The 23,980-nt window shown below is 39.7% G+C and overlaps 1 protein-coding gene across 3 annotated transcripts in view; it reads left to right on the top strand.

Moving 5' to 3' along the window:
- LOC137889560 (TOX high mobility group box family member 2-like) overlaps positions 1 to 22,727 on the top strand; it is a 75,412-nt gene extending 52,685 nt beyond the window's left edge. For 2 of the 3 annotated variants that reach the window (XM_068733472.1, XM_068733474.1), the window contains 5 exons: positions 14,037 to 14,267; positions 16,890 to 16,970; positions 18,933 to 19,331; positions 19,959 to 20,098; positions 21,050 to 22,727. In XM_068733472.1, the coding sequence (XP_068589573.1) occupies positions 14,037 to 14,267; positions 16,890 to 16,970; positions 18,933 to 19,331; positions 19,959 to 20,098; positions 21,050 to 21,092 (894 nt within the window). In that variant the 3' untranslated portion in view covers positions 21,093 to 22,727. The remainder of the gene's footprint in view (positions 1 to 14,036; positions 14,268 to 16,889; positions 16,971 to 18,932; positions 19,332 to 19,958; positions 20,099 to 21,049) is intronic. The other variant, XM_068733473.1, reaches the window with a different exon arrangement.
- The last annotated feature ends 1,253 nt before the right edge of the window (positions 22,728 to 23,980 follow it).

Here is a 23,980-nt window from a genome sequence, read left to right on the forward strand (position 1 = left end):
GCTTCATTTTTTTCCATGGGTGGTAGCTAAGGCCTCCATTAAAGCCAGTTTCAGGATTAGGTCACAATCCATTGGCTACTGTGCAGAATACGCTTGGTGCAGGCGAAATATCTTGTTGACTGGAACATTTTCAGCCAATCTGCTTTTTAGTGTCGATGGCTGGTTTTGAAAATCCTATACAATAATTTGGATGAGTTGATTTTAGAGGATAATAACATACAAACTCGATGCATGTATGCAGTATTTATGTATAAAGTTTATACTAATGTAATGTCCACGCACCAGTATATGTAACAAAGCAGCCCTTTTTGGCCGGTAGCATTCTAGAAGGAAACGGAGAGGGAGGGCCTGCTTCTTAAACAGCTTTTGTTTCACCTTTGCAATTATTTATTTTCAAATAGCCCTTCAGGGTAATGTTCCATTTTCTTATTTCACACCCCCTTTTCTCATAAATGAACCGTCATTGCAATAAATCACCGCACAAACAGAGACTTGCACACACTGTGAAAGGTCCAGAGATTTATGTAACACATTCATGTTTCCCACTTCCACATTTTAGTACTACTCTAGCAGAGCCTGGCTAATAATAGCTGCTATTAATATTTCTTGTTGCCTAGCAACCCCAGCAAGTAATAGCTTACTCTGGAAAAATAGATGACCGATAAGGAAGAAGGGGGGGGGGGGGGGGTTCAATTCATTTATTATCTCCTGGGACAAGAGGAGCTTATTTCTGAGGCTGCGGAATAGAAAAGTAGGCTGTATATTGAGAAATATTTTAAAGCAATTGAAGATGACGTTATTTTCATTTTGGTTCCATTAGGGATGTTTCATTTGATGTTGTCCCAACAAAGTCAATCAACCTTAATTTCATACTGATAAAGGCATAATAAGGAAAATTGAATTTATGCCTGCCGAATGCTTAAAGAAGGGTAAAATGGAAATAGGCTCTCTGTGAAACCGGGGTTGGAAATAAAGAGACAAGCCTTTACCTTTGCTGTATTGTATTAACACAAGCCTTTCAGTAAACCCACAAAATTGGAGGAGATTGCTGGAAAACCAAAACGCTAATCGTTCAACTGTCTTCTTTCACCATTGCTGAAGAAGCAAATGAAAAGTCAACAGAGTTACCTTAAGGATACACTCCTCTTCAATAAAAGCTATCCTTCAGAGCACATATAAACCTCCTACAAGTACAAGCTCAGCTGGAGCAACAGATACGCTTCATCTCAAGGGATGTTGTTGCTGGTTTTTGTACAACATTTAGCCCGAGGCTAACGCTCTGTAAACTTCTCCCTGCTTTGGGATTCTCTTTTTCAGCACACATCGATCCTACAGCAAACACAGTTAAATCATTACAGCAGCGAGAGCAGTGGATTGACCATCATCTTCATTCTGCATACTGTACGCACACAATTTTGCATCAGTTCGTCCTTGTAGTTTTTAAGTCTGTAATTTCTGCTCATTTATAGCTGACTATATAATAATCTAATGATTTCTGGCAAGCAGAACAGCATAAGTCTCTACAAGAGCCCTGTTTTTTTTTTCAGCAAAATTTATTATCTCTGACAACCTCCTCTTTTCCATCTAATTATGACTCCACAGACAGCAGAAATATTAGCTGGTGAATTAAAAGCGTAGCAGCTGGGGAAGAAAATAGGTGTCAAAAACTGCAATGAGTATTGCATTAATACTCAATGCAACTTTTGAAAATGTTATGTACATTGCGGTTTGGTTTTTCTATTTTTATTTTCAACAGGCAGAACCGGCACTTTGTTCAGGTATTGGGTTTGATCTTTTCTGCTGTGGTCACATGTTGTTCATAATAGTCTTAACTGCCAGTTTTGAACCATTTCTCAGACTTGAAATTGCACCATTCACAAGGATTCCAACAAGCAGAAGGATCATTGGCGTTATAAAAGAAAGAGCTGACAATCAGAAATGCTTTTACATTCTCTTAACTCCTCCCTGCAACGCTGACCTACTCTGTCAGCTCAAGGAAGAAAGGGCCAAGTCTTGGATGACTGGATACTGCGAAATGTAAACGTATCTTCACATGAGTGCTCATTGCAGAGGGAGATTCCCCGTCTCACCCTTAGCTGTCAGTGTTTCTGCCACCCCAGTGCTTGGGGAAAAGGTGGCACCCAGGGGTCCCATGTTCAACAAGCCCCCTGATCGTTCGGGTCTGGCTGAGGCTACAGCCAGGGGGAGATGCAAGCAAGATCTAGCGCTTTGAAAAAATAAAGGAGGCGGGACACTCACTGGCAGATGGTAATGAGGGGTCATGGAGGAGTTTGCAGAACGGCCCCAACATGGAGCCTTGAGGGGCGCCAGCACGTTTAAATATTGAAATAGAGCACCAGCCCCAGTCTCATTACCAGCGTAATGAGGCTGGTAACGGAGGAGGAAAGCCCCTGCTGTCAAAAAAGCAGCTGCTGGTTTTACAAGTTAAAGTCACACATTCAGTCAGATGACTCCTGGTGGGAAGTTTGTTCAGTTTTGTCAAACATGTGGTGCTATATTAATATTTTTGGCAAGATGCGTGATGTGTGACAGGCCATCGGCAGTCGATTTTTAAAGATGTGACAAGCCATAGTTTTGATATCATTGAAATATTGTCAGTTGAAGATACTGCTTTGGTTATTCATTTATATATTAACATATTTTTTTAATTTATTGTTGGGGTTTTTGTTGTTTTTTGTTATTGGAGCAACTCAAGCATTAATTTAGACTCATGTTGGAGGCCACCTGATGGAAATATGTGTAGTATTTAATCTCCTTTCAGATCTAGTTAAATTTCAACAATGCCCTGAGGAAATTTCTGGACCTTTAGATGCTAAATGTTTGACTTCCCTGGGTAGTTGCAAAATTAGTTTTTCTGTCATTTGGTGCTGAGCTTGTACGATATATTCGGATTGTTTTCTGAATTCTACTGCTGCTGGAAACCGGGTTTGCAACAGTTTTAGACTGTACCAAACAATACATTATCAAGTGGTAAAACATTAGCTAAAAGAGTCTTTGTCGACATCGTTGCATAAACGTAGCACCCATCCTCCAGTTCCCCCTCAGGCCAACACTGTTCCGTATTTAGCACCTTCCAAATGTATGACACAGAAACAGTGAGTGCACTAGTGCATATTTGTGCAATAGTGCACAGTGCAGAAGTACAGTATGTGTATGTGTGTGCTCTATTTCCAGGATCAGTCTTTGTCAGAGTCACTGATTGCTACAAGGTTATATGAGCTTGACTTCATTTAAACTGTGAAAGGAAATTTATTTTGCATCACTTGGCATTTAGGACATAGGAAAAAAGGCCATAACTATTTTAATGCAGCAACATAAAAACGATATTGACAGCTGTGTTTAACAGTGCAAGGATAGTTAGATAGAAGCCCAATCCAGCCATTAAAAAGATCCAATGTTGAGAGTAAGCCTATCAACATTGTTCACAGACTTGTCATATCCTGTTAAATATATTGATATAATGTATAGAAATGATAGTACACTGAAAGTGTTCCGTGTATTCAGTACACACAGTGAAATCCAGTGACCTACTATCCTACTATATAATGAGAAGCACTGCCTTAAAATAAACTTAATTAAGAATGAAAAGAAGAATGAAAAAAGTAGCAGTTTGACTTGACTTCACATGCACAGTGCAGCTGGATTTCTTGTGTTTGTTTTCTCTTTTAAAAAAAAATTGAAACAGCAATCTTTTTGTCCATTGTAGGTTTTAGACATATCTCATGTGACCCGCTTGCTCTACTGCCTTTCACTGGGATAGAAATGACATCTCGGTGATGTTCCCAGATAAATCACTTTTTGTAACAGTAGAAATGTTTTCTGTTTCTGGCTTTTCATTTCACAAAAAGACAGATGCCCTTCAGTGCTACACTCCACAACAGGGGTGAACAATGTGTCTTGTATCTGTCAAGAGAAATGACAGCGAGATAATTGGTAGGGCACTCCCGTTTCATTTAAACCGAAACAAATAGGCTTCCGAGAGAATTGTGCTTTAAAAAAGTAAAGCTTTGTTTTGTGCAGCTTATTATGCAGGCTTCGGAGTGGAGTAATGAAGAGGAGTATTAACAGATTGAGCATTAAAAACAAATGCACATTCATTGCTGCTCATGAATATTCATGCCACTAATTCAAATAACCTTAGGCGACTGTTACGACTAATGAATAATTAAAACAGCTTGGTCACAGAGGTTTGAACATTGCGTTACAGCTGACTTTCTGGGATCATCTCGTACAAGGGTAAACAATTAGGAATGGCAAAAACAGATTTCAGTGGTGATCAAAATACATCTGGAAGACAATATCTCATGTTGTCATATTAGTTACGGGCCATTGCCGCTCCAAAGGGCAACGTGATGGCATGCAAGAGGACAATGAGGTGAAGAGTTGGCAATAATCATAACTATTAGTTGATCAATCAATTAGTCAGTCAACGGAATATTAATTGGCAACTATTTAGAAAATCTAAAACATTTATAAAGCAAAAATGTTAAAAATTAGCTGGTTCCTTTTCTCTGTTTTATATGATTTTAAAACCTGATTTTAAAACCTTTCAGATTTAAACGGCTGATTGGTCAAAACAAGCAATTTAAAACTGTAACTTTAGGAAACCGTGATGTGCATTTGTCACTATTTTCTGCCATTTTGTAGATCACATTATTAATTGATAAATCGAAAAAAAAGAGTCCACAGTCTTATCAATAAAGAAAGTAATCTTAAATTGCAGCCTGAATGAAATTTCGTCAAAAGTCAATTTGCTCTGTCCTCAAACCTTCTGAGCTGGCTCATTCAGGAAGCTACAGCAAGCAGCGCTTAGCAGAGCGGGACTCAGTCTCGGAGCCGGGTGACCCGGGGCTGACTAGATATGTTTACATTTACCACGCTGGTTTTGAAAAAAGCCCGACATCCTTTAGCACTGCAAGTAGGAAAATCCTGTACTGCCCACTTAAAAAGGGGGGCCTCTGCTGCTTCCTTTGAGAGATCAGCATGGTGACTCGTCCTCCTCGCCACCACCGCAACGCTAATTAGGCCCACCACAAAGCCAGCCTGTGGGGATAATGTCCCATTATTAGAGTCATTTGTTTCAATTAACCGCTCTGTGATTCTACAATAGCATGGCACGGCCCAGTGCAAAGAAGCCATTACTCTCGCCCAAGGAGCCACTGAGGTTTGGGACAAAAGTGTTTGTAGGAAGGTTTTACGGATACCTGCTCCTGCCAGCGTTGGTGCTGCCAATCTCCACTTAGTGCCCAGTCATTGAGTCATGAGTTGTTTCAGCACTGAGGTAGTGAAAAAGTCCCGGTTCATATCCTTTTTTTATTTATTTTTTAGCTTTAAAAGACTGGTTTTATTTTTGAAATTATGGATTGTGTGCACTTCACTGAGAACAGATTGAAAGTTAATACTAGGGGTTGTAGACTTAAGCTATAGGTTGTTCCCTTTTACATGCTGAGACCATTGTGGTGTGCTGAACTACTATCCTACTACTGCATACTGCATGCTGCTCCAGTCATTTTTAGTCTGCAGTGATGTTACTTCCTGAGCTCTCTGGCTTTCTCCTCAGCTCACGCATTATTGCTCTTGTGACTCTAAAATCCTTGATTTCGTAGATTTGAGGAGATTGACTTATCTATTTCCATCACATCAGTAGACAAAGAAATCAAATTGTTTTGACAGCATTTCTCCCCTTTTTTGAGACTTGTGAAATGACAATTAGTCTAGAGCCTTTATGGCCACCAACAAGCAACCTTGGTAATAGCTGTTTGTACTGTGTGTGCACTTGCGTACTGCTTTCTGTTGGTCACAGCTGGAAGCTGAACGAGCCTACTGGTTGCAGGTTGCATAAGACACGAGTATGAGAGAGATTATGACTGTGATTTGTTGCCTGATGTAAGAGGAATAATGTTTGTATAAATGGCTTTGATGTCGGTTCTTCAGTGATTCTTCAAGCACCAAAAAACATTGTGTTACAAAAATGAACTTCTTTTTTGAAATATCCCTCTTTCCTGAACATTTGCATATTGTTTTTAGCAGCTTCGGGCTTCACTGTAAACTACCTCAATGTTTTTGGACACTTAACAGCAGTAGTACAAAGACACTTATCAACTCCAAATGCTCCTGAATACAATATTTCAGAGCACTTTTAGGTCCTTTCAACACTAGATAATGGAAACTTCGATTGTTACCAAGAGGTTGCTGCCCTGTGATGCCTCTGTTGCCAGGCTCTCTCATTGGCTTTCTCCCCCCGCTGTGCGGATGTTTACAAAGAGACATCACCAGCTCACATTAAAGGGTTCAAGTTGTCCCCTCGGGCTGTTGCTATGGAAATAACCCTGCTATGGTCGCTCATTCATGTTTGATTAATTGTTTTTTTCTGTGCTGTTGCCTCTACAAAGACCTCATCATGGGAACATTTCATCTTGAAAACAAACAATAGAAAAAGATGAATATGTCCAAATCTGTTTTATTTGGACTTTGAAATATTTTCTCCTCCTGCTGTGTGGACATTTGGTGGATGTTCTGTGGTGATAAAAGTCTTAGAAATTGTAATAGTGTTGTATTCTTGTTAATAAAGCAATGCCTGTGAAGCCATATAATCATAAAGACCATTTTACCTGGACCGAAGACAAGCATTTTGCTTTCTTCCCCTTCTAATTTGCACTGTGTAGTGCAGTGCTGAGCTACAGCAACCCACTGGGGCCAATTAGGATGCCAGCAGAGCCAGGAAGTGCATAGCAGATGCTTTTGCCACTATTTATTAAAATCCAATCTGCGGGGGCCCCCCCAACAGCTCGTTAAACTACCGTTAATCTAATTAGCTCTCACTTGCCACTGTTTTCACCACATTACCAAATACAAGGGCCTCGACTTTGCAATTTTAGGCTGATTAAGTAGGTCCAGAGCTCTTAGGCAGAGCTCATAGGGAGGAGCTCCTCAGAGCTGTCAGTCATTTTCCAGAGTTGGATAAATCATGCGGCTTAGTTCAGCAGTGGCTTTGGGCTTGAGTTCAAATTAAGATATCTGCAATATTGGAATATTGGTTTATATCAAAATCCACATTGCCTGCTCAGTAGTGCCAGCCCACATGACTAAAAACACTAATGAAATACTACACATCATAAAAACCTTGTATATTTGTAATGGCATGGTACCAGAACTGAATACAAATTCCATAATGGGCTCTTCATAGATCAGGTCTATACAATGCCCGCTGATGTCCTTTGATGTCTTTTAGATCACAATCATGAATCTGCACTTCCGGTTCATTATTGTTTGGGCTGGGCTGTGTTTTTATTTGATGAGTGCTGCTCTCTCGACAAGTGCCTGGTTCTACTCAGAGATCTGTGCGGCGGCTTTGACATGCAGTCCTGCTCATTGCTTACAGATGGGCAGCCTGACATGGAGCTGTAATCGCTTCCAGATGAGTATGTATTTTAAAACATATTCTAATCTATTAAACATCATGGTGAACTAGATGATTGGAATACACAAAGACAAAACTAACACAGTGACTGTAAAATAATTGACATGTAGTATAAGATATGAATGAATTATAGGAATGTGTAGTTTAAGTTGACTATCGCACATTGTGTAATATTCAAACAATTTTAACAAGCATCCTGTATTTTGGATTCCAACCATTACGTTTACAGGGAGTCTTAGTTTAGAGAAAGTTGAATCATTCAGATCTCAAACAGCTTTGTTTACATTCTCATCTTGCCTGCCAACATGTTGTAAGGCCATATTCTTGACAGCATTACACACAGGGGCACTTTGAAATGTGAGGTGAAACCGATATCTAAATTCACCAAAATAACATTTATTCTTTTCTGCTCCAAAATCATCAGATCATACAGTCAAGTAGGGAAGACTTGATGTTGTAATTCATTTCAAATGCATGATGTTGGAAAAACTTTGGATTGTATTCATCATTTTTTATACGTTTCTGTACTGCCTGCGTCCTCACAAGCTGCAGCTAACAACTGGATGGATGATTCAGTTGACAAACACGCTTTTACATTTTTAAACCTGCTGACTTTGTATGAAAGGCGTGTGCCACTGTAACTTCGTGCTCTGATGTTTTTGTTGCACTACACAACATTCAGGAACCCACTTATTCTTTAAGGCTACGAGTTACAGCTGGTGGTGGAAATTGCAGAAAAATTATACATGGCATCTTAAAATTACATTATTTTCACTGCTGCTTCTCTAACCACGGCCATTTATCTATTTATAAACCCACAAAGGCTTAGAGTCTGTAACAGCTGCACTAAGCTGTGCTTCTCTTCAGTATGTTGGTGCGGAGAAGTCTGTGCTTGTACTGAGATTTATTACAATGTGCCACCTATACAATTTTTACAAATGTAAAAATTCCCTCTCAATAAAAGGAGTGTAAATATTTGACTTTGATCCATCAGGTGGACAAAAACAGTGGTCAAAATCCATTATTGCAGGTTTAAGGATGACTGATAAAAATCATGCTTGTTCATTTCAATACATTAAAACAGGGTTTTGCTGCCAGTTCCACATGGTCTGGTACGACCAAACTGACGTTGCCGAAAGCAAGCTGCTATAAATCTGTGATTGCCACTTGTGACCACAGCAGTCAATGTTTAGCAAAAGCTTTGTGTCCGAAATCAGTCCCTCGTTCACTCGTTGCCCACTCCATGTATAATAATAATAGTCAGCTGTTAATGCTATGGTGAGCTTTGAATTGAGATTGTGTTATGAATCATAATCTGGTGTTATCACGGACAGGTGTTGTGTTGGATGACTGTAATTTTTTGCATCATTGCATAGTGGGATTGTTCGCAGAAAGTAGTGTACATACCAAGGACATTTATTTTTTTTCCATTGTGGGAATTCTTGAGACCATTATATGTAGAATATATTTCTGACCCCTCCGCAGTACTTTGAAGGCGCTGAATTCAAAAATTGAGGGATTACTTCCACATGGCTCTCAATATGGGGACGATTGAGCAGCAGCTAGCAACTAATGGTGCTAACAGGCGGTTACCGCCATATAAGCGCAGTGCAGAGTGTTGGCCCTTAGCTAGCCATTGGGACACACACACACACACACACACACACAGGGACTCATATGCACTAACAAGCACCCGCTATACAAAGCACAAGAAACGCTCTGTTAACAACACACACAGAGGGGGAATGACTTCATTTTCTACTCAAGTACACATAACTCCACTATAATTTTTACATAGTAAATAGTTTGCTGCTATATTGATGCTCTGACTTTTAATATTAACACCTTTAACCAAAGCAGAGTGATAATTTGAATTGACAATATACTGCATGTCACAAGCCTCTTTCATGCCTCTTAAAAAGCATACTTTAAAAGGTTTAACATTTAGGCACCTAAATACTGAGAAAAACAATGCAATATGCACTTTCATTACCGAAAAAGTCCCCTAGTTTAAACTACTTTTACTGGCTTTTTTCCAAGTCGGTCCTTGATCAAAGATTATTTCACTACCAATCTTTGATTGATGTTCTTGAACTGCTGTTTTAAAGAGCCTCTTTTGTATCACAGTCGGCTGCTGAGTGGTTCTTGTACATTGTCTCATTCTTCAGGCCGGTGCACATTCAGACAACGTTTCCCTGCAAAGACTAGCATGTAAAAATGGGTTTATCGTGTTCTCTCTGTACCACAAACTGTACAACACACTGAAAGCTTGGGCTTATGTCTATATTCACATATTACAGTTGTTTGGTTTGAAATCCGCAGAAGGGTTATAGACTTTAGAAGTGAATGGCATTCAGATTTGACTCAGTGTTGTGCTCTATATCATGCTTTGGTGTAATGACCATCACTGGAAAAGAGAAAGTGTATCCGTGCATCACCTCTGAGTAGTTCCTGTTTGTTTTTATGGCCTTTTGAAATCAATGCGCCATGCAGCACTCTCCACTTTGGTGCTCAGTGTATATGATGATGATGATGATGCATATATTCAGGAGGCTGTGATTGGACAAACACTTTTATATTCTTCCATACTATTACCTGATTTTATTGTCTAATTTAATGTCTCTTAAACTATGTCCGTCTCTGTGTCTGCGCCCGTCCTTCTTTTTGTTATCAACCCTCTTCTCTCTACATTACTCCACCTCCCCTCCTTCTTTTATCTGCTCTCTCTACATCAACCCTCTCTCTTTTTTCCTTTGCATCTCAAACTCCTCTCTCTCTCTCTCTCTCTCTCTCTCTCTCTCTCTCTCTCTCTCCCTCTCTCTCTCTGCTGTTTTGATAGTGACGCAGTTATCAGGCTGTCAATTCTAATCTTGTCTTGCCAGTGCAGTGCTGTCCATTCAGAATTACTGCTACCCCCTCCTCCCTATCTGTCTCCCCACATCCACCACCCCTCAGACAACAGAAACGCTGATGGGATGAGCAAGCTAAGACTGACTCTATAGTTCAGCCTTTTGCTAGTAAATTAATAACCTGTGTGCAAAATATATTTAGACTGTACTGCTCTGTACAGGACATGGTTGTCTTACCTAGCAACAGGCTGTTTTTGGCCGTCTCTTGTGGTATTTGAAATATAGCTTAAGTGATTATTTTTTTTACAGCATCAGTTTTGATCTGCTCTGTAAATGGGCAGTGTGTCCTCTTGTTTGGAGAAAAACATCAAAATCTAAAGAGAAAATTATAGTTAATATATTCTGGTGTCATTGCCCCATGACCCCTTTTCTGCACAGATCAAAATGTGTACATAGCACTAAGTTTCTTATACAGCCATGTGCCAGCGGCATCAAATATTTGGCTCAGATTTGCAATATTGTTTACTTTATCATTGATGAGAAAAAAAATTCTTTAAATCAAAGTTTTGCCAATTTTTGTTGGCTGCTTTTGTTAGATTTAACATTTGAGAAGTCTGGCTTCTTTTGTTAAAAGAAAACATTTTACAGGTCTATAATTCTCAAAGAAAGGTATTGAGTTCATGGTCTGTAAAATGGTGCTTTTTTCTGTTCACGTTTTTTGTCACAATATTTTCCCAGTTTCCCTTTTGCAAAAGGTATTTTGATTTTTTTTTTTCATCTGAAAAAAAAAACAGTCAAAGGAGAGCAAGAGAAGCAAAATAAGACAATGACCTAAAGCAGACCTCTTCAAATGTTCGCTGAGGTTTATGTTACTGAAAAAAAATGTGACATCATGTCACATCATGATATCTCCAGCACAAGTACAGAGATACAGGACAGGAGATAAATGTCCAAAGGTCCAGAATACGAATGGTAGACGACAGGATCCACTGTCAGAACATCAAAATCAAAGAGCTACTTTACAGACTCATCATTTTGCATCAACAGTCACACAGGGAGAAATCCATCGTAGAAGAGGACCAGATAACCAATCTCTCCACTGACACTATCAGAAAATAGACCAGAATGCAGTGCAGCCACAAGATGTTGCGTTATGAATAAGGGATGTGACTATCTTTTTTTCTCAAATGACAACAACAGCTGTCATAATTATAACTGTTCTCTGCACAGGCATGAGAAAACCGATGAAAATATGCTTGATATAGTAGATATGTGCTGGGTATTTGTTTATCCACTATAGCAATAATTTGTAAAGCCAGCAAAACAACCAATGGTTCCAATATATGCGTAATATTAACTGAACAGTGTTGTTCCTTAATTTCATTGTCGTCTGTCTTGATCTCCAGTTGATGTGGTGGTTCACTTCATTGGGATCTTTAGGCTTTAGCTTCTTTCTTTTCATTTTTCATTAATTTATTCAGGGTTCTGAAGGTCTTTTGGGAAATGTACGAAACCACTGGCAGCAGTAAATGTTGACTAGACAGGCTGACAGAAAATAATAGTAAATTGAAAATCTCAGATAAATTTTGTATCTAACAGATAGATTTGTCCTGTAACTGTTGAGTGGAGTTTCGTTTTATTGTGCTCTTTTCAGATACTGTATGTTGAGCCATCTGTTCTTCTCTTTTCAGTCTTTCGAATTTATTGATATTTCTTCTGGCCTCTTATAAGTTCACAAACATGAACAATGAGAGACACAATAAGAGAGGAAAATAAAGAAATGAAATAATATGCTCCTTGCTCTCCTGGTTGATTGCTTGTAGCTGCAAGCTGTTGTGTGCCGTTGCTCTTTCCTCTGTATGAATACATGTGAATTTTCCTGCAGATTATTTAGTCTTCTTTTTTCTATTTTGTCATTCCATTAGCTCTACCTTCAGTTTATTCTATTTTCTACTTCAAAGGCTTGAGTGGAACAGATGTCGTTTCAAATGCCTGTCTTCTGCCTCATTGCTTAAAAGTGAGGGATGATTATTTTTTAATGAAACCAGGCGTAGTCACAAAAAAATGAATATTACCTGTAAGCTGTGAAATAGACAAGCAATACTTTCGCATCACCCCGAATGAGAACATCCATTCATTTCCACACATCACAAAAGCCATTTTGAAGTTTTTCTTTAGCTGCCAAATGTGCTCCTGGACCTTGAATTTTGATTAGTTAATTTCATGCTGTGTAGAATACAGTGTGTTGTTTGGCTGCAAATGCTTTGCTGAAACAATGCAATTTTCAAAGGCAGTCATTTCCTGTTTTCCAATTGACAGTTAAAGGAGAAAACATGGCTGTTGCTTAATCCCGTGATAAGTATGCATTAGATGGATGTGAAAGTCTTTAAATGTCCTCAAGTTGCTGTTTGATACATGCGCAGGGACAAATCTTCTTCATGGTTTGTTCTCCCTCCCTGCTGAGTTTTAACACTGAAACCCAGGATCAGCGGATTATAAAAGAAAATGTTCAAAGCTGTTTAAAATTTCTAAAATGCAACCTGATGAAATAGGAACTTGGCCTTGGATATGGGCTGTCTTTGCCAAAAACGGAGTTCTCTCTCACTTCAGTCAAAGCAATATTTGAATAACTCCCAATAACCCCTCACCCATAAATAGTGTACATAAACATCCTTCATTTCACATAATAACAATGTATATCATTATATATTCCGTATGTCATTATATCTTCTATTATATGGGTGGAAATTGGATTGTTATTTCCTGCCTTTATAGCAACCAAGAAATTTAGCTGATGTTCCACTGATACTAATGGCAACATCAAGCCGTCACTTCTTCCTCGCCATCCTCACTCAGCTGCACCTCTTCTCTTTCTTTCTCCTTATCTTTGTCTCTCTCCCTCCCCGCTCCCTTCCTCTCCCTCCTTCCCTCGTGCTTGATGTGTTCTCTCCTCAGCAAAGAAGGAAATTTCCATATAGAATCACAACCAGGATCAGGTGACCTGGATTTGACTCCTCGTCAAAGCCCTGCACGGAAAATGAAAATGTATTCATGTGTATTTGATCGAGTACATCACACAGATGTGAGACGTTTTTGCCTCCTGAAAATGTAGTGAGATTGCAGTGTGTTATTGTTGACAGACCAACTGGGGACAGCCTATGAAAAATATAGATTTCATCTTTATTTGTTATGGTTTCCTGAGAAAGTTTAATTGTTTGTGATTTACATGAAAGAGTAAAAAAATAAAGAGTGAGAGCAAACCTGAAAATACTCATGAATCCAGCAATTTAACTGATAAAGTGATACTAATATTTTAATTAGCCCAGGACCCTCTTATCTTATCCTATCCTATCCCATGTTTGGCCAGTTTCTCCTGAACCACACCTCCCTACCCCCCTCCGAGGCTAACCTGTCTCACTGACGTCCTGTTAGTCTTCATTCACCCATGGCCGTGAATTGATCTGTTTTCTCTTCTCAGAACAAGCTGCAGCTGCTCTTCGCAGAAGTCTGCTGCTTTAACCCTCTTTTCAGCGTTAATTGAATGTTCTAGTTGGCTATTTTCAAAGATGCTCGGCACCATCACTTTATTCTAATGTTTTTTTAAATATATATTTAACATTGCAAAATTCAAGAGTATCTTATCCAGCAGCAAAATTGTTATTTTCATCAACTGATTTATGACCAACAATGTCTTTGTCTCTTTTTATCTCGTCTCCTTCCCTTTCCATCCCTCTTTCTGCCTCCAGATAAGCAGTGAGAAACGGGCCTCAGCAGAAATGATGAAGCCCAAACCCAAACCTCAAAAGAAGAAGAAGAAGAAGGACCCCAACGAGCCACAGAAACCTGTGTCTGCCTATGCTCTCTTCTTCAGAGACACCCAGGCGGCCATCAAGGGACAAAATCCCAATGCCACCTTCGGGGACGTCTCCAAGATTGTGGCCTCCATGTGGGACAGCCTAGGAGAGGAACAGAAGCAGGTACACAACACTCAGACCTGGAATATCTGAAACAATAAAGTGGATGAGGAGACAGGCCAAGCTGTAACAGATGTGGTGAAAATGGTTGCAAACACACTATCATACATGTTATAGACTACAAAAACAATGTTTTAAGTGGAAGGAACAACTATCACCTCATCTTGTGACACATTTTTGCACAAATGTACACACATTTAGTACTCCATGTAGACATTTACATACATTTTCTATGTTTACACAAAAGAACAAGTGCACATGTACATGAATGCATATACACTGACACAAACACACATATACAGTACCATGCACACATTCTCTTCTAACCAGTAGATGGCATGTGTGCTGCAGCAGGCGAGCAGCCTTTCCCTGGCATTGTGTGCTGTGTAATTACCAGAACATTGCTGTGAGATACAGCTCACCTTAATGAGCTAGTTCTTCTCTTTCTGAAGATAATCCATCCGTTTATCCCCAGTCCCCTGACTCTCACAAAAATGATTTTCATTTCTAAATTTAATTCAAGCACAGGGAAGGAAGGGACGGTTGGGGGAGTATTCTGTGCAACAGCAGCTGTAAAACAGTCTGAAACTAACAAAGTTGGGCATTTTACAGGCAAAAAAAGGGTCAATATGGGAAAAATAGAAATGCACCTGGGGAGATCTCAGGAGTCTAGGACTGTTTTTGTTTTTTTTATGCAGTGGGTAGATTCACTCACACCCACGTGCTGGTGCTCACCTGCAAAACAAACCCTCAGTGGTGCTCTACTTGTTTTCAAATTTCACAATGCAAAGGTTTCTTCTGAGTTTTTCTCAGCAGGGTAGCTAAAAAGGGTTTTCCAAAAATATAATGGAAAAAGTGAAAATCATCTTCTTTGCCAAAACAGAACTCCCACAAAGCTCCAGGCCCAGGTACAATCCACACTTCCTGTGTCCCTCCAGTCTTCATAGCTGATGCCTCCACATCATGCATCTTCATTGGCCCTCTGACAAGCAGGGATGTGTGAACTTCTTATTTCCACTCTCCTTATTTATATCTCTCGCGTGCTATTTTGATCTTGCCTAGAATACAGAATTAGTGACCCCCCCCCCCCCCCCCCCCCCCTCTCTCTCTCTCACTATCGTCTCGTCCTTGGATTTAGCTGAAGGGCATCTTGGCTATCCAGGAAGAGTGGTCTATTGTTTTTTGTAGCTATTTAATGTCAACTCCTGTGCAACAGTAATATGCTAATGATGACAGAGTTATTGGGGGTCATGGTGTTTTGTGTTATGGGTATTCAGCTCCAAGAGAAACTACATTTGTTAGCTTCTTTTGCTATTAGCTATTCTCTTGGGATGAGTAAGGTTTACTTTTCAGACAGGATACTGTGTGAAGGCAGTATTCCAGTATATGATATTATAACGTTTTTCTGGAACATCAGCTCTGTGGCATGTACATCGAGCACACAAAAATAGGACCGGGAATCAAAACTCATTGCTTTTACGACCAACCAAATGTGTCTATAGCCCTGGGTATGGAAAATTGTTGAGAAACAAAATCATCATCAAATTAGTAATTACTTTCTTTGATCAGATATTTACTGATTTAAATCAACATTTTGCAGTATTTTACAGTATTTTAATAAGACAAAGTGTTCCTTTGCAAAATGAAAAAAGGGGTTTGTAGAAAGAAACGTGTTTTTCTAAGAGTAAAGTATTGATAAAATATTTCTATTTTGGTATCAGCACCAGTGCTTGCATCAGCACGAGTATAAAATAAGATAATATCTAGCCCTGCATAAAAAGTACAATGCATGCAAACTTTGGTTTTCGACTGACAAACATACTTCTCTATCCTTTTTGTTTTGCATAATAGACATAATTTTATCTATAACTCGTATAGCTAATAGCCCCATTTCAAACTCTCTACATCCCACACAGACAATGCCTGGAAAAAATACCTGCATGCAAAAACACATCCATATAAGCCCACATTCTTTATGGAAACACACTGAGATCATTCAAACACTGCCGCAGCAGTTAGTTGTATGACAACAGAGGTTTGTATATCACACTAACAATATGGAAGACAGTTTCAAACAAAACTCATATACAGGCAGGGATCGCATCCTAATGTGCCAAATGACAACAACCATTCTGGTGAATCACTAATGTCAGTCGGTATGCTGATAGGAGTGTTATTGTGGAGCTAAAAGGAGAGAGAGAGAGAGAAAGAGAGAGACTGAGAGAGAAGTTCCAGTTCATTTCTTTAGGTGGATTGGAATGGAAATGATGTGTTGCTGCGATAGATGGAGACACATTGAGATGAGGGAGTTTTAGTGGTGTGATGAGGAAATAGAGGTGTTCTGTACCATTGGTTCTGATGGAAAGAAACATTAAGGGCGTGCATGAGTGTGTGTGTGTGTGTGTGTGTGTGTGTGTGTGTGTGTGTGTGTGTGTGTATGTGTGTGTGAATGATGTGTTTAAGAAAGTGTTAGATAAAAAGTATTTGTGTGTAACTGTGTGTGTGTGTGTGTGTGTGTGTGTATTTAGAGACAGACGTGTGTCTGCACATTTATGAGCATGTCAACCTCTCCTCTCACCCGAAGCGTCTCGTTTTGATTTTTTTTTTCTCTCTCTCTCTTCACAGGGGTACAAGAGGAAAACCGAGGCGGCTAAGAAAGAGTACCTGAAAGCCTTGGCCGCGTACCGAGCCAGTCTGGTTTCCAAGGTAACGCTTATGACACACAGGCCCTGGCTAAGACTGATGATGGATTGGATGGAAAATCCCTGCTAATGGGCTGGGTGGGGCTTCCTTGGGATGGGGTGGTGGTGGGGAGGGGGGGGGTATCTGATGCAAAAGAGCAGTCCGTATTTGGAACAATACCTGATTTCCATAGGGTGCAGATGTTGGGGGTTGAGGATTGTAGTTGGTATGGTGATGTAGTTGGGGGAGGGGTCAGCACAAGCATATGGCCAAAACATCTATGAGGGATGGAGGAGAGAAAATGATTGCTCCCTCATGTGCTGTACAAAATATCAGGTTTACGTTTTATATCTATCTTTAGAAAATACAAACCCGTAATGTATCTTATCCTAGCAGACACCTGTGTCATGCATTAGATCATCGATTTCCACCATCTCATCGTCTACAACCGGAAGTACATCCAAATCAACATCAAGCAATCATAGGCTTTTCTGCTGCTTGTCCACCTCTGACACCTTCCTGCTAATTCAGATCTATGACATCCTTTTTACCAATGATGGCGTCTTGTATGCACCAACATAGTAGCACTGGGAATAAAGAAAGGCAAGGTGGAGGGCTGTGGATTGCATTGTTTAGTGCCGTCTTGTATTACCAACACACAATGTAGTGTGGAGAAGATTTCTTTTGTCATTCCATTTGTTCTGCAAGCAAACAGCCTCATTTCTCTGCCCTGGCTCCTGCATATATATGTGTGTGTGTGTGTGTGTGTGTGTGTGTGTGTGTGTGTGTGTGTGTATGTGTGTGTGTGTGTGTGTGTGTGTCTCCTTTTCCCATCTATCTGTCAAGGTGTCTATTGATCATTACCCTGGTCCCAGCTCTATTCATACAAATGGGCTCCATTACCTTCTAATCAACACTGATGGCTGGAGATGAGCAATCTGACAGCTTATCATAAGGGCCTGGAAAAGGGTGGGACAGGGCGGAAGTGGAGGTGGGGGTATTTTGTAGGCGCTGCACCTGCTCAGATACTGCCAAAAATGAAAAAAGTCACGTTTGGGTGTTTTCCCTGTTTCCCCATCTGTCAGCTTGTCTACATGTGTGCATTAAGTGAAAGCTGTCAGGCCGTGGATGGACTGAAAATCAAATATATACAGTTTCATTACACAATGAGCGTCAATATGCTGAAAAATATTTGCTGTTGGGAGCTTTGAGTGTCAACTGTCCTGTTAAAACTGTGTTGGACAGCTGCACCAGGAAAGCAAGATGCACGCGTTCAATCTGACAGCGTCTTCACTGTGTAGAGAGGCAGAGAATTTGACAGTATTGACCAGTACTGAGGAAGGCTGTGGGGAAATGTTTAAAGGGAAATTCTGGCATTTCTCCACCTGGGTGTCATTGACATATCATTTTCAAAAAAGTCTATTCGCCATAATAACTTTTAACTCATCACCTTGTGTTAATGTAACATAATATTAAAGGAAATGTTGAACATTGTGGGAAATTCACTTTCTAGCCAAGAGTTAGATAACTACCCTCATGTCTGTCTGTTTTCACATAAAGCTGAAGCCATAATGGTTAGCTTAGCTTAGCACAAACAAGGGGAAACTGCTTGCTTGGCTACCTCAATCTTGTCATCTAACTTTGAGCTAGAAAGCGAATAACTGTATTTCCCAAACTATTCCTTTAAAAACCAGTCCAACAAGAAGTAAGGACAGAAAGTAGTCCCTTGGAAGCCCTTGCAGCTGTTGTAGCAAACAACACACCACTTCCTTTTCAACTTGCCTGACATACTTCAGTATAATAGGAACCAGGTTGACAAGTACCAGAATTTCCCTTTAAGATACAGGTCAGGGCTGCAGTTTTGTTCTAAGAGTAATGGAGTAATGGAAAAGCTATTAAATAGGAGATGATTGATGGAGAGATGATTTTCATGTAATTAATTGAAAGTAAGTTATGTCATTTAATTTCTGTTTTATTCACCCACAGACATACAATGACCCTGAACCAAAAAGTGCCCAGCAGACCAGCCAGTCCTCCCACATGTTGCCCCCAAAGCAGCCCCTGTACAGTGTGCCCCCCCAGCCCTCCTCACCCTACCTGGGCCCGCCGGGCTCCTTCCCACTGTCGGACCTCCAGAGCTACGCAGGGCCGCCCCGCCACACTCTGGCCCAGACCCTCAGCCAGTCCCAGATGCTGCCGCCCAGCATGAGTGCCTCTCCCCCATCTCCCTTCCAGATCAGCCCACCCCTGCACCCCCACGCCCAACTCTCCCTGCATCAGAGCTCCCTGCTCAACCAGCCAATCCGCATGCAGCAGTCGCAGCCAATCATCTCACACCAAATGGGGCTCCAGGCGCCTCTGCATTCCCCCCCTCTCAGCCAACAGGTTGGTCCGGTCATTATTGAGATTAAAAAATGAATCATGAATATGATAAAACGTGTACATCTGCAAAAGCTCCTCATATAATCACTTAAAAATGTCTCACTATTTCTTATTTATCACCTGTAATCATATGCCTTACAATTTTCAATTATTGCTAAATACTGATATACAACACTTCAAAGCATTGTTGATATTTCATAGAACTACGGGCCTGTAATGCTTTTCTGCCTATGATTCAAATTTAAATAATATCCAATGATTTTATCAGTTGCTGATAAAAATGTGACAACTCTCAATTCAATCGCATTTTAGCGTATATATGAAGAAGAACAAAACAGTTTGCAAATACATGTTTATAAAGTTTACTTTTTTCACTAATTTAGTGGCAAACAAACTATTTTCTCCTTTCCTTCTGATTCTAAAATGTCTCCAATCCAGCAGGGAGTTGTCATGGTGGTGTAAGAAGTGTAATTTTAAGACTCTTTTTAACCAAGCAATGAAATGAGAAAGAAAAGACCATCGACAGCATTTGGCCTCATACAGTATCATGGCTCAGCAAACTCTAATGGCTGGCCATCTCAAAGCTAGAACGATATAACCCCTCTCCTTTCCCTCCTCTCCTATCCACAGGGATTCTCCCATATTCAGGCTGATTACCAGAACAGTGTCGGGGGCTCACAGTCTCCAGGGGCCCCTAACCCAGTGCATGGCCAGAACCCTGACTGGGACAGCGAGTACTGCAACAGGGACTGTGGACCTAACCACTGCGGGTGAGCTCATCACACATTGTGTTATGGTAGTAGTGAATGTTGTGTGATGGACATGATGGTTAACAAGAAGAAATCACATTGAGTTAGCCACAAAAAGATGGTCCAGAATAAAGATTTCTTCGCCTCTGTAGATCCAATCCAGGACATTTGATTGTTGAGAATAGTAAGTATTTGTCTGACAGTTACTCATTTTCCAAATGAGTTGCTCTAAACCACTTCACTTTCACACTCAGAGACTCAGACAGTATTAATCATAAACTGTGATTCCTCTGCTAAAGCAAAGCATCTCCTTGAAATTGAAATGAGTATTGCTGCAGTAGAACAACGCTATTACCGAGCTTGGAAAAAGTGTGACATCCAATTAAGTTTCCCTGTGTTTCGCTCAGCACACATTGCCTTATTGAATCAAGCTATTCAAGCAGGTACAAGACGAATGTTGTGTTGTCTCACACCTGAAACTTGGTGTTGCTATTCCGAGAGGCAGCAGTGCTGGAAGTCAGTATCTTCTGTATTTAGAGCTGATTCATCTGTATGTCAAATGGGATCACGCCTGGGTCAAATCATGTTTGATGCTCTTTGAAGTACATTGAGTCTTTGCTTAAACCTTTTCCCTCAGTGTCAGATCATAGTAGTTTGGAGTTTTGGAGCGTACTGAATTATTTCCAGTGTGTCAGTAAAGATAACTGGAGAACAGACATGGTATTTGACGTTTCGGGTATCAAGTGATCTGCATATTCTGACTTTTTATTTATACTGATTGATGTCTGTTGTTTGTCGGCAGCTTTTATGTTTTGGAGCTGCTTTCTTAGCCAGGTCTTACTTGAAATAGATTTCGTCATCTCGCTGGGATTTCCTGGTGAAATATTAGATAAACAGAAATACATGTAGTCAATAATTGTATTCACATGTATCCAGACATATATTAGTGTAATACAGCCTATTCTTCCTCAGCAGTGGCATGGGAGCTCGGGACAAGCCTCTCTACCTCACTTGAAGTTGAAAGACCTCCAAATGTCAGACTCCAGGGAGCTTTCCAGCATAACAACAACGTCATCGATGTACCTGCTTCTACACCATTTAGGGTTTTTTTGTTTTTGTTTTTTTTTGTGACGGATTACGAAAATCCCAAAGACTGCTACAGTAACTTCACCTATTTGCCAAGCACTTAGATCGGCCAGAAGCCTGAGGCACTTCTCTTGCTTTTTTCCTTATCAGTGAACTTTTCGCTTTTCTGCGGGGGCAGTGAGCTTTAAGCTCATGCCAACATACTGGAAATGAAGACCAAAAAAAAGTCTTCTCATTCTTTTTTGAATTTTTTTTAAAGATGCTCTCTCTCCTCTTCACTCCATTACTCTGTGTTTGCCATGGATTGCCCTCATCGGGGAGAAGAAATGCTCTAAGCATACTAAAAGTGTAGGGGTTTTGGGTAGAAAAGCGAATGCAGGAAACTAGAATATAGTCACCTCAGCAGGGGTGGATGTACTTCAGGACATACTGAAACACCCCAACTGAGTAAAAGCAAAGTGAAATTATAAAGAAGATAGTCACATACACTTTAGACGTTTGTAAATCATCCTCGCCCCTACTAAAGGACTCCCTCTTTTCCTTTTGTTTCTCACAGAGTGATTGTAAATATCACCACAATGGATCCCTCTTATGTGTGTATTTAGCTGCAGTCCCTTACTTTCTTTCTTTTTTTTAACTATTCTTTTTGTTTGGCTATGTGATTTTCATGCGGACGGATTCAGTGAGGGAATACACACACTAAAAGTTGTGTTGAAACTGTGTACACTGGTCTTGTTTCTCTCCAAATGAGAGAGAAATGCAAAGACTGTAAAACGCTCCATTTCCTCCTTAACTGGCAGAGCTCTGATAGAGAGTGTCACTCTCTTCACATGGCCTCAGGACGTTACAGAACTGTAGAGGTCAATGGTTGATACCTCTCCTTTTAGCTCCTCCTCCTTTTGGTCAATAAGGACCGCCCCCACCTGTAACCCCGCTCACCTTTCCTTAGTCCTGACACCACTTGTACAGGTGAATTTAAAAAAAAAGTTGCTAAATGTGAAATGTTACTAAAGAAAAAAAAAACATAACAGTGGGTTTTAAAGTTTTTGACTAGTTTTATTAGGTGTTTTAGAATTGTGTTGAACTCATCTTTATCATTTTTTGTGAAGAAAAAGAATTCTAAAGATATTTTGTTTTTTTCACTGTAGCAGGATTTTTTGCATTTTGGAGGAAGAGTCATGGGAGTAGATATTTTAAGTTTGTGTATAAACCTGCCAAATGTACTTCTTTAATTTGTAAAGCCGGTGATGAGAGAACCCATTTTGTTTTGTTGAATATCATATGTTTTACGATATGGTCATTCTATTTAATTTGGTTGCAGGTTTCACATCTATTTATGAATGATATGAAGTAACATTTTGGCTTATTTTCATCAGGGTGCATTATTATTATTATTATTATTATTATTATTGATCAAACAACATTATTATTAGAATAATAAATATTTTTTCAGAAATTGTTGTTGGTGCAATACCAGTGCATCAGCATTAGATTCATTTTGTGTCACAAATACTTCTTTTGTTTTCTTTTGTCTGTAATAAAATGTTTAAAGTGGAGAAATTGATGTTCATGTCTCTACTCATTTTATCATTTGGTTTACATTTCTGAGTGCCAACACATTCATTAGTAATTTGATGAGAAGCGGCAGCAGCCTGTAAACATACCTTTGCTGCATGTGTCTAAGGTTAATTAGGAGAATAATCTTTGATGTTGTAGGAAAGTTAATGTGACTGCTGTCACATGGCTCATTAAGTGAGGAGTTGAGGCTACACAGGGTCCCTTTATTAAACTTTAACCTTTCTACATTTTTTTTTTTTTTCATAAAACCAGACATGATCAATATAGTATATCAAGCAAAAAACAATTCTGCCCACTGGTTGTGTTTTCTGGTAAAGGTGTGATGATGAAACTGTACACGGTCTTTCAGAGATCCACCTCAGAAGAAAAATAGGACTGTCTTTTACTTATGAATTTCACAGTTGGATTAAAGGTAGAATAGAAATGGAATCTATCATCCCTCCCTCTCTCTCTCTCTCTCTCTCTCTCTCTCTCTCTCTCTCTCTCTCTCTGTCTGTCCTTCTTTCTCTTTCTCTCTTTCACTGTCTTTCTCTATGTCTTGCTCACTCTCTATGATGTGGATGATGACGCAGTGCCCCCTAGAGCTGATTCATAAAACTTACCACATTTATTTTAGATCCCCTAACCTAAAAAGAATCAGTTTATCACAGCTCAATGGCTTAAGCTAGACTGTTGATGAAATGTAATACTTTTACTTTTAATATGTTTAAATTAAAATGAAGGAAGGCCTTAACCCTACCATCATTACCTTTATCCCACAACTGTGGTTTTACTGGGTGGCTTCCAGATGTGACCGTGAAATGGAAAAAAGGAAGGCATTGCACTCAGCAAAAGTACCCTTAAAATGTAAAAAAAAATAAAAATTAACTGGATTAAAAAAGTTACATTTGTGAGCGGATGGGAGCAGAATATCCTTTGAATGCCAACCAAGGAGGAAAAATGAGAGATTTCACACTTCATAAAGCTTTAAAGGCAGATGTTTTATATACAAATACTGTTATACTTGATTACAACTGCATGTCAACAAGATGGTGTTAGACTGGACCTCTAGGCTGTTTTACCATCTCATATTAATGTGCCTCTATCGCCATCTGCTGGTGATATCTAGTGCTGGTTTATAGTCTTAGGTTCCAAACCTAATCCCAACATGTGGTGAAGAATATCCTGATCTGTAGGATCCTAACTTTTATTCTCAATTTATGGCTGCTCACTATTGTAAAAAGTCATTGAGTCTAAGAG

The sequence above is a fragment of the Cebidichthys violaceus genome, unplaced genomic scaffold, assembly GCF_023349555.1.
Source record: "Cebidichthys violaceus isolate CVI_PGR_0920_01 unplaced genomic scaffold, fCebVio1.0.p SCAF_6, whole genome shotgun sequence".
NCBI classification, from domain to species: domain Eukaryota; kingdom Metazoa; phylum Chordata; class Actinopteri; order Perciformes; family Stichaeidae; genus Cebidichthys; species Cebidichthys violaceus.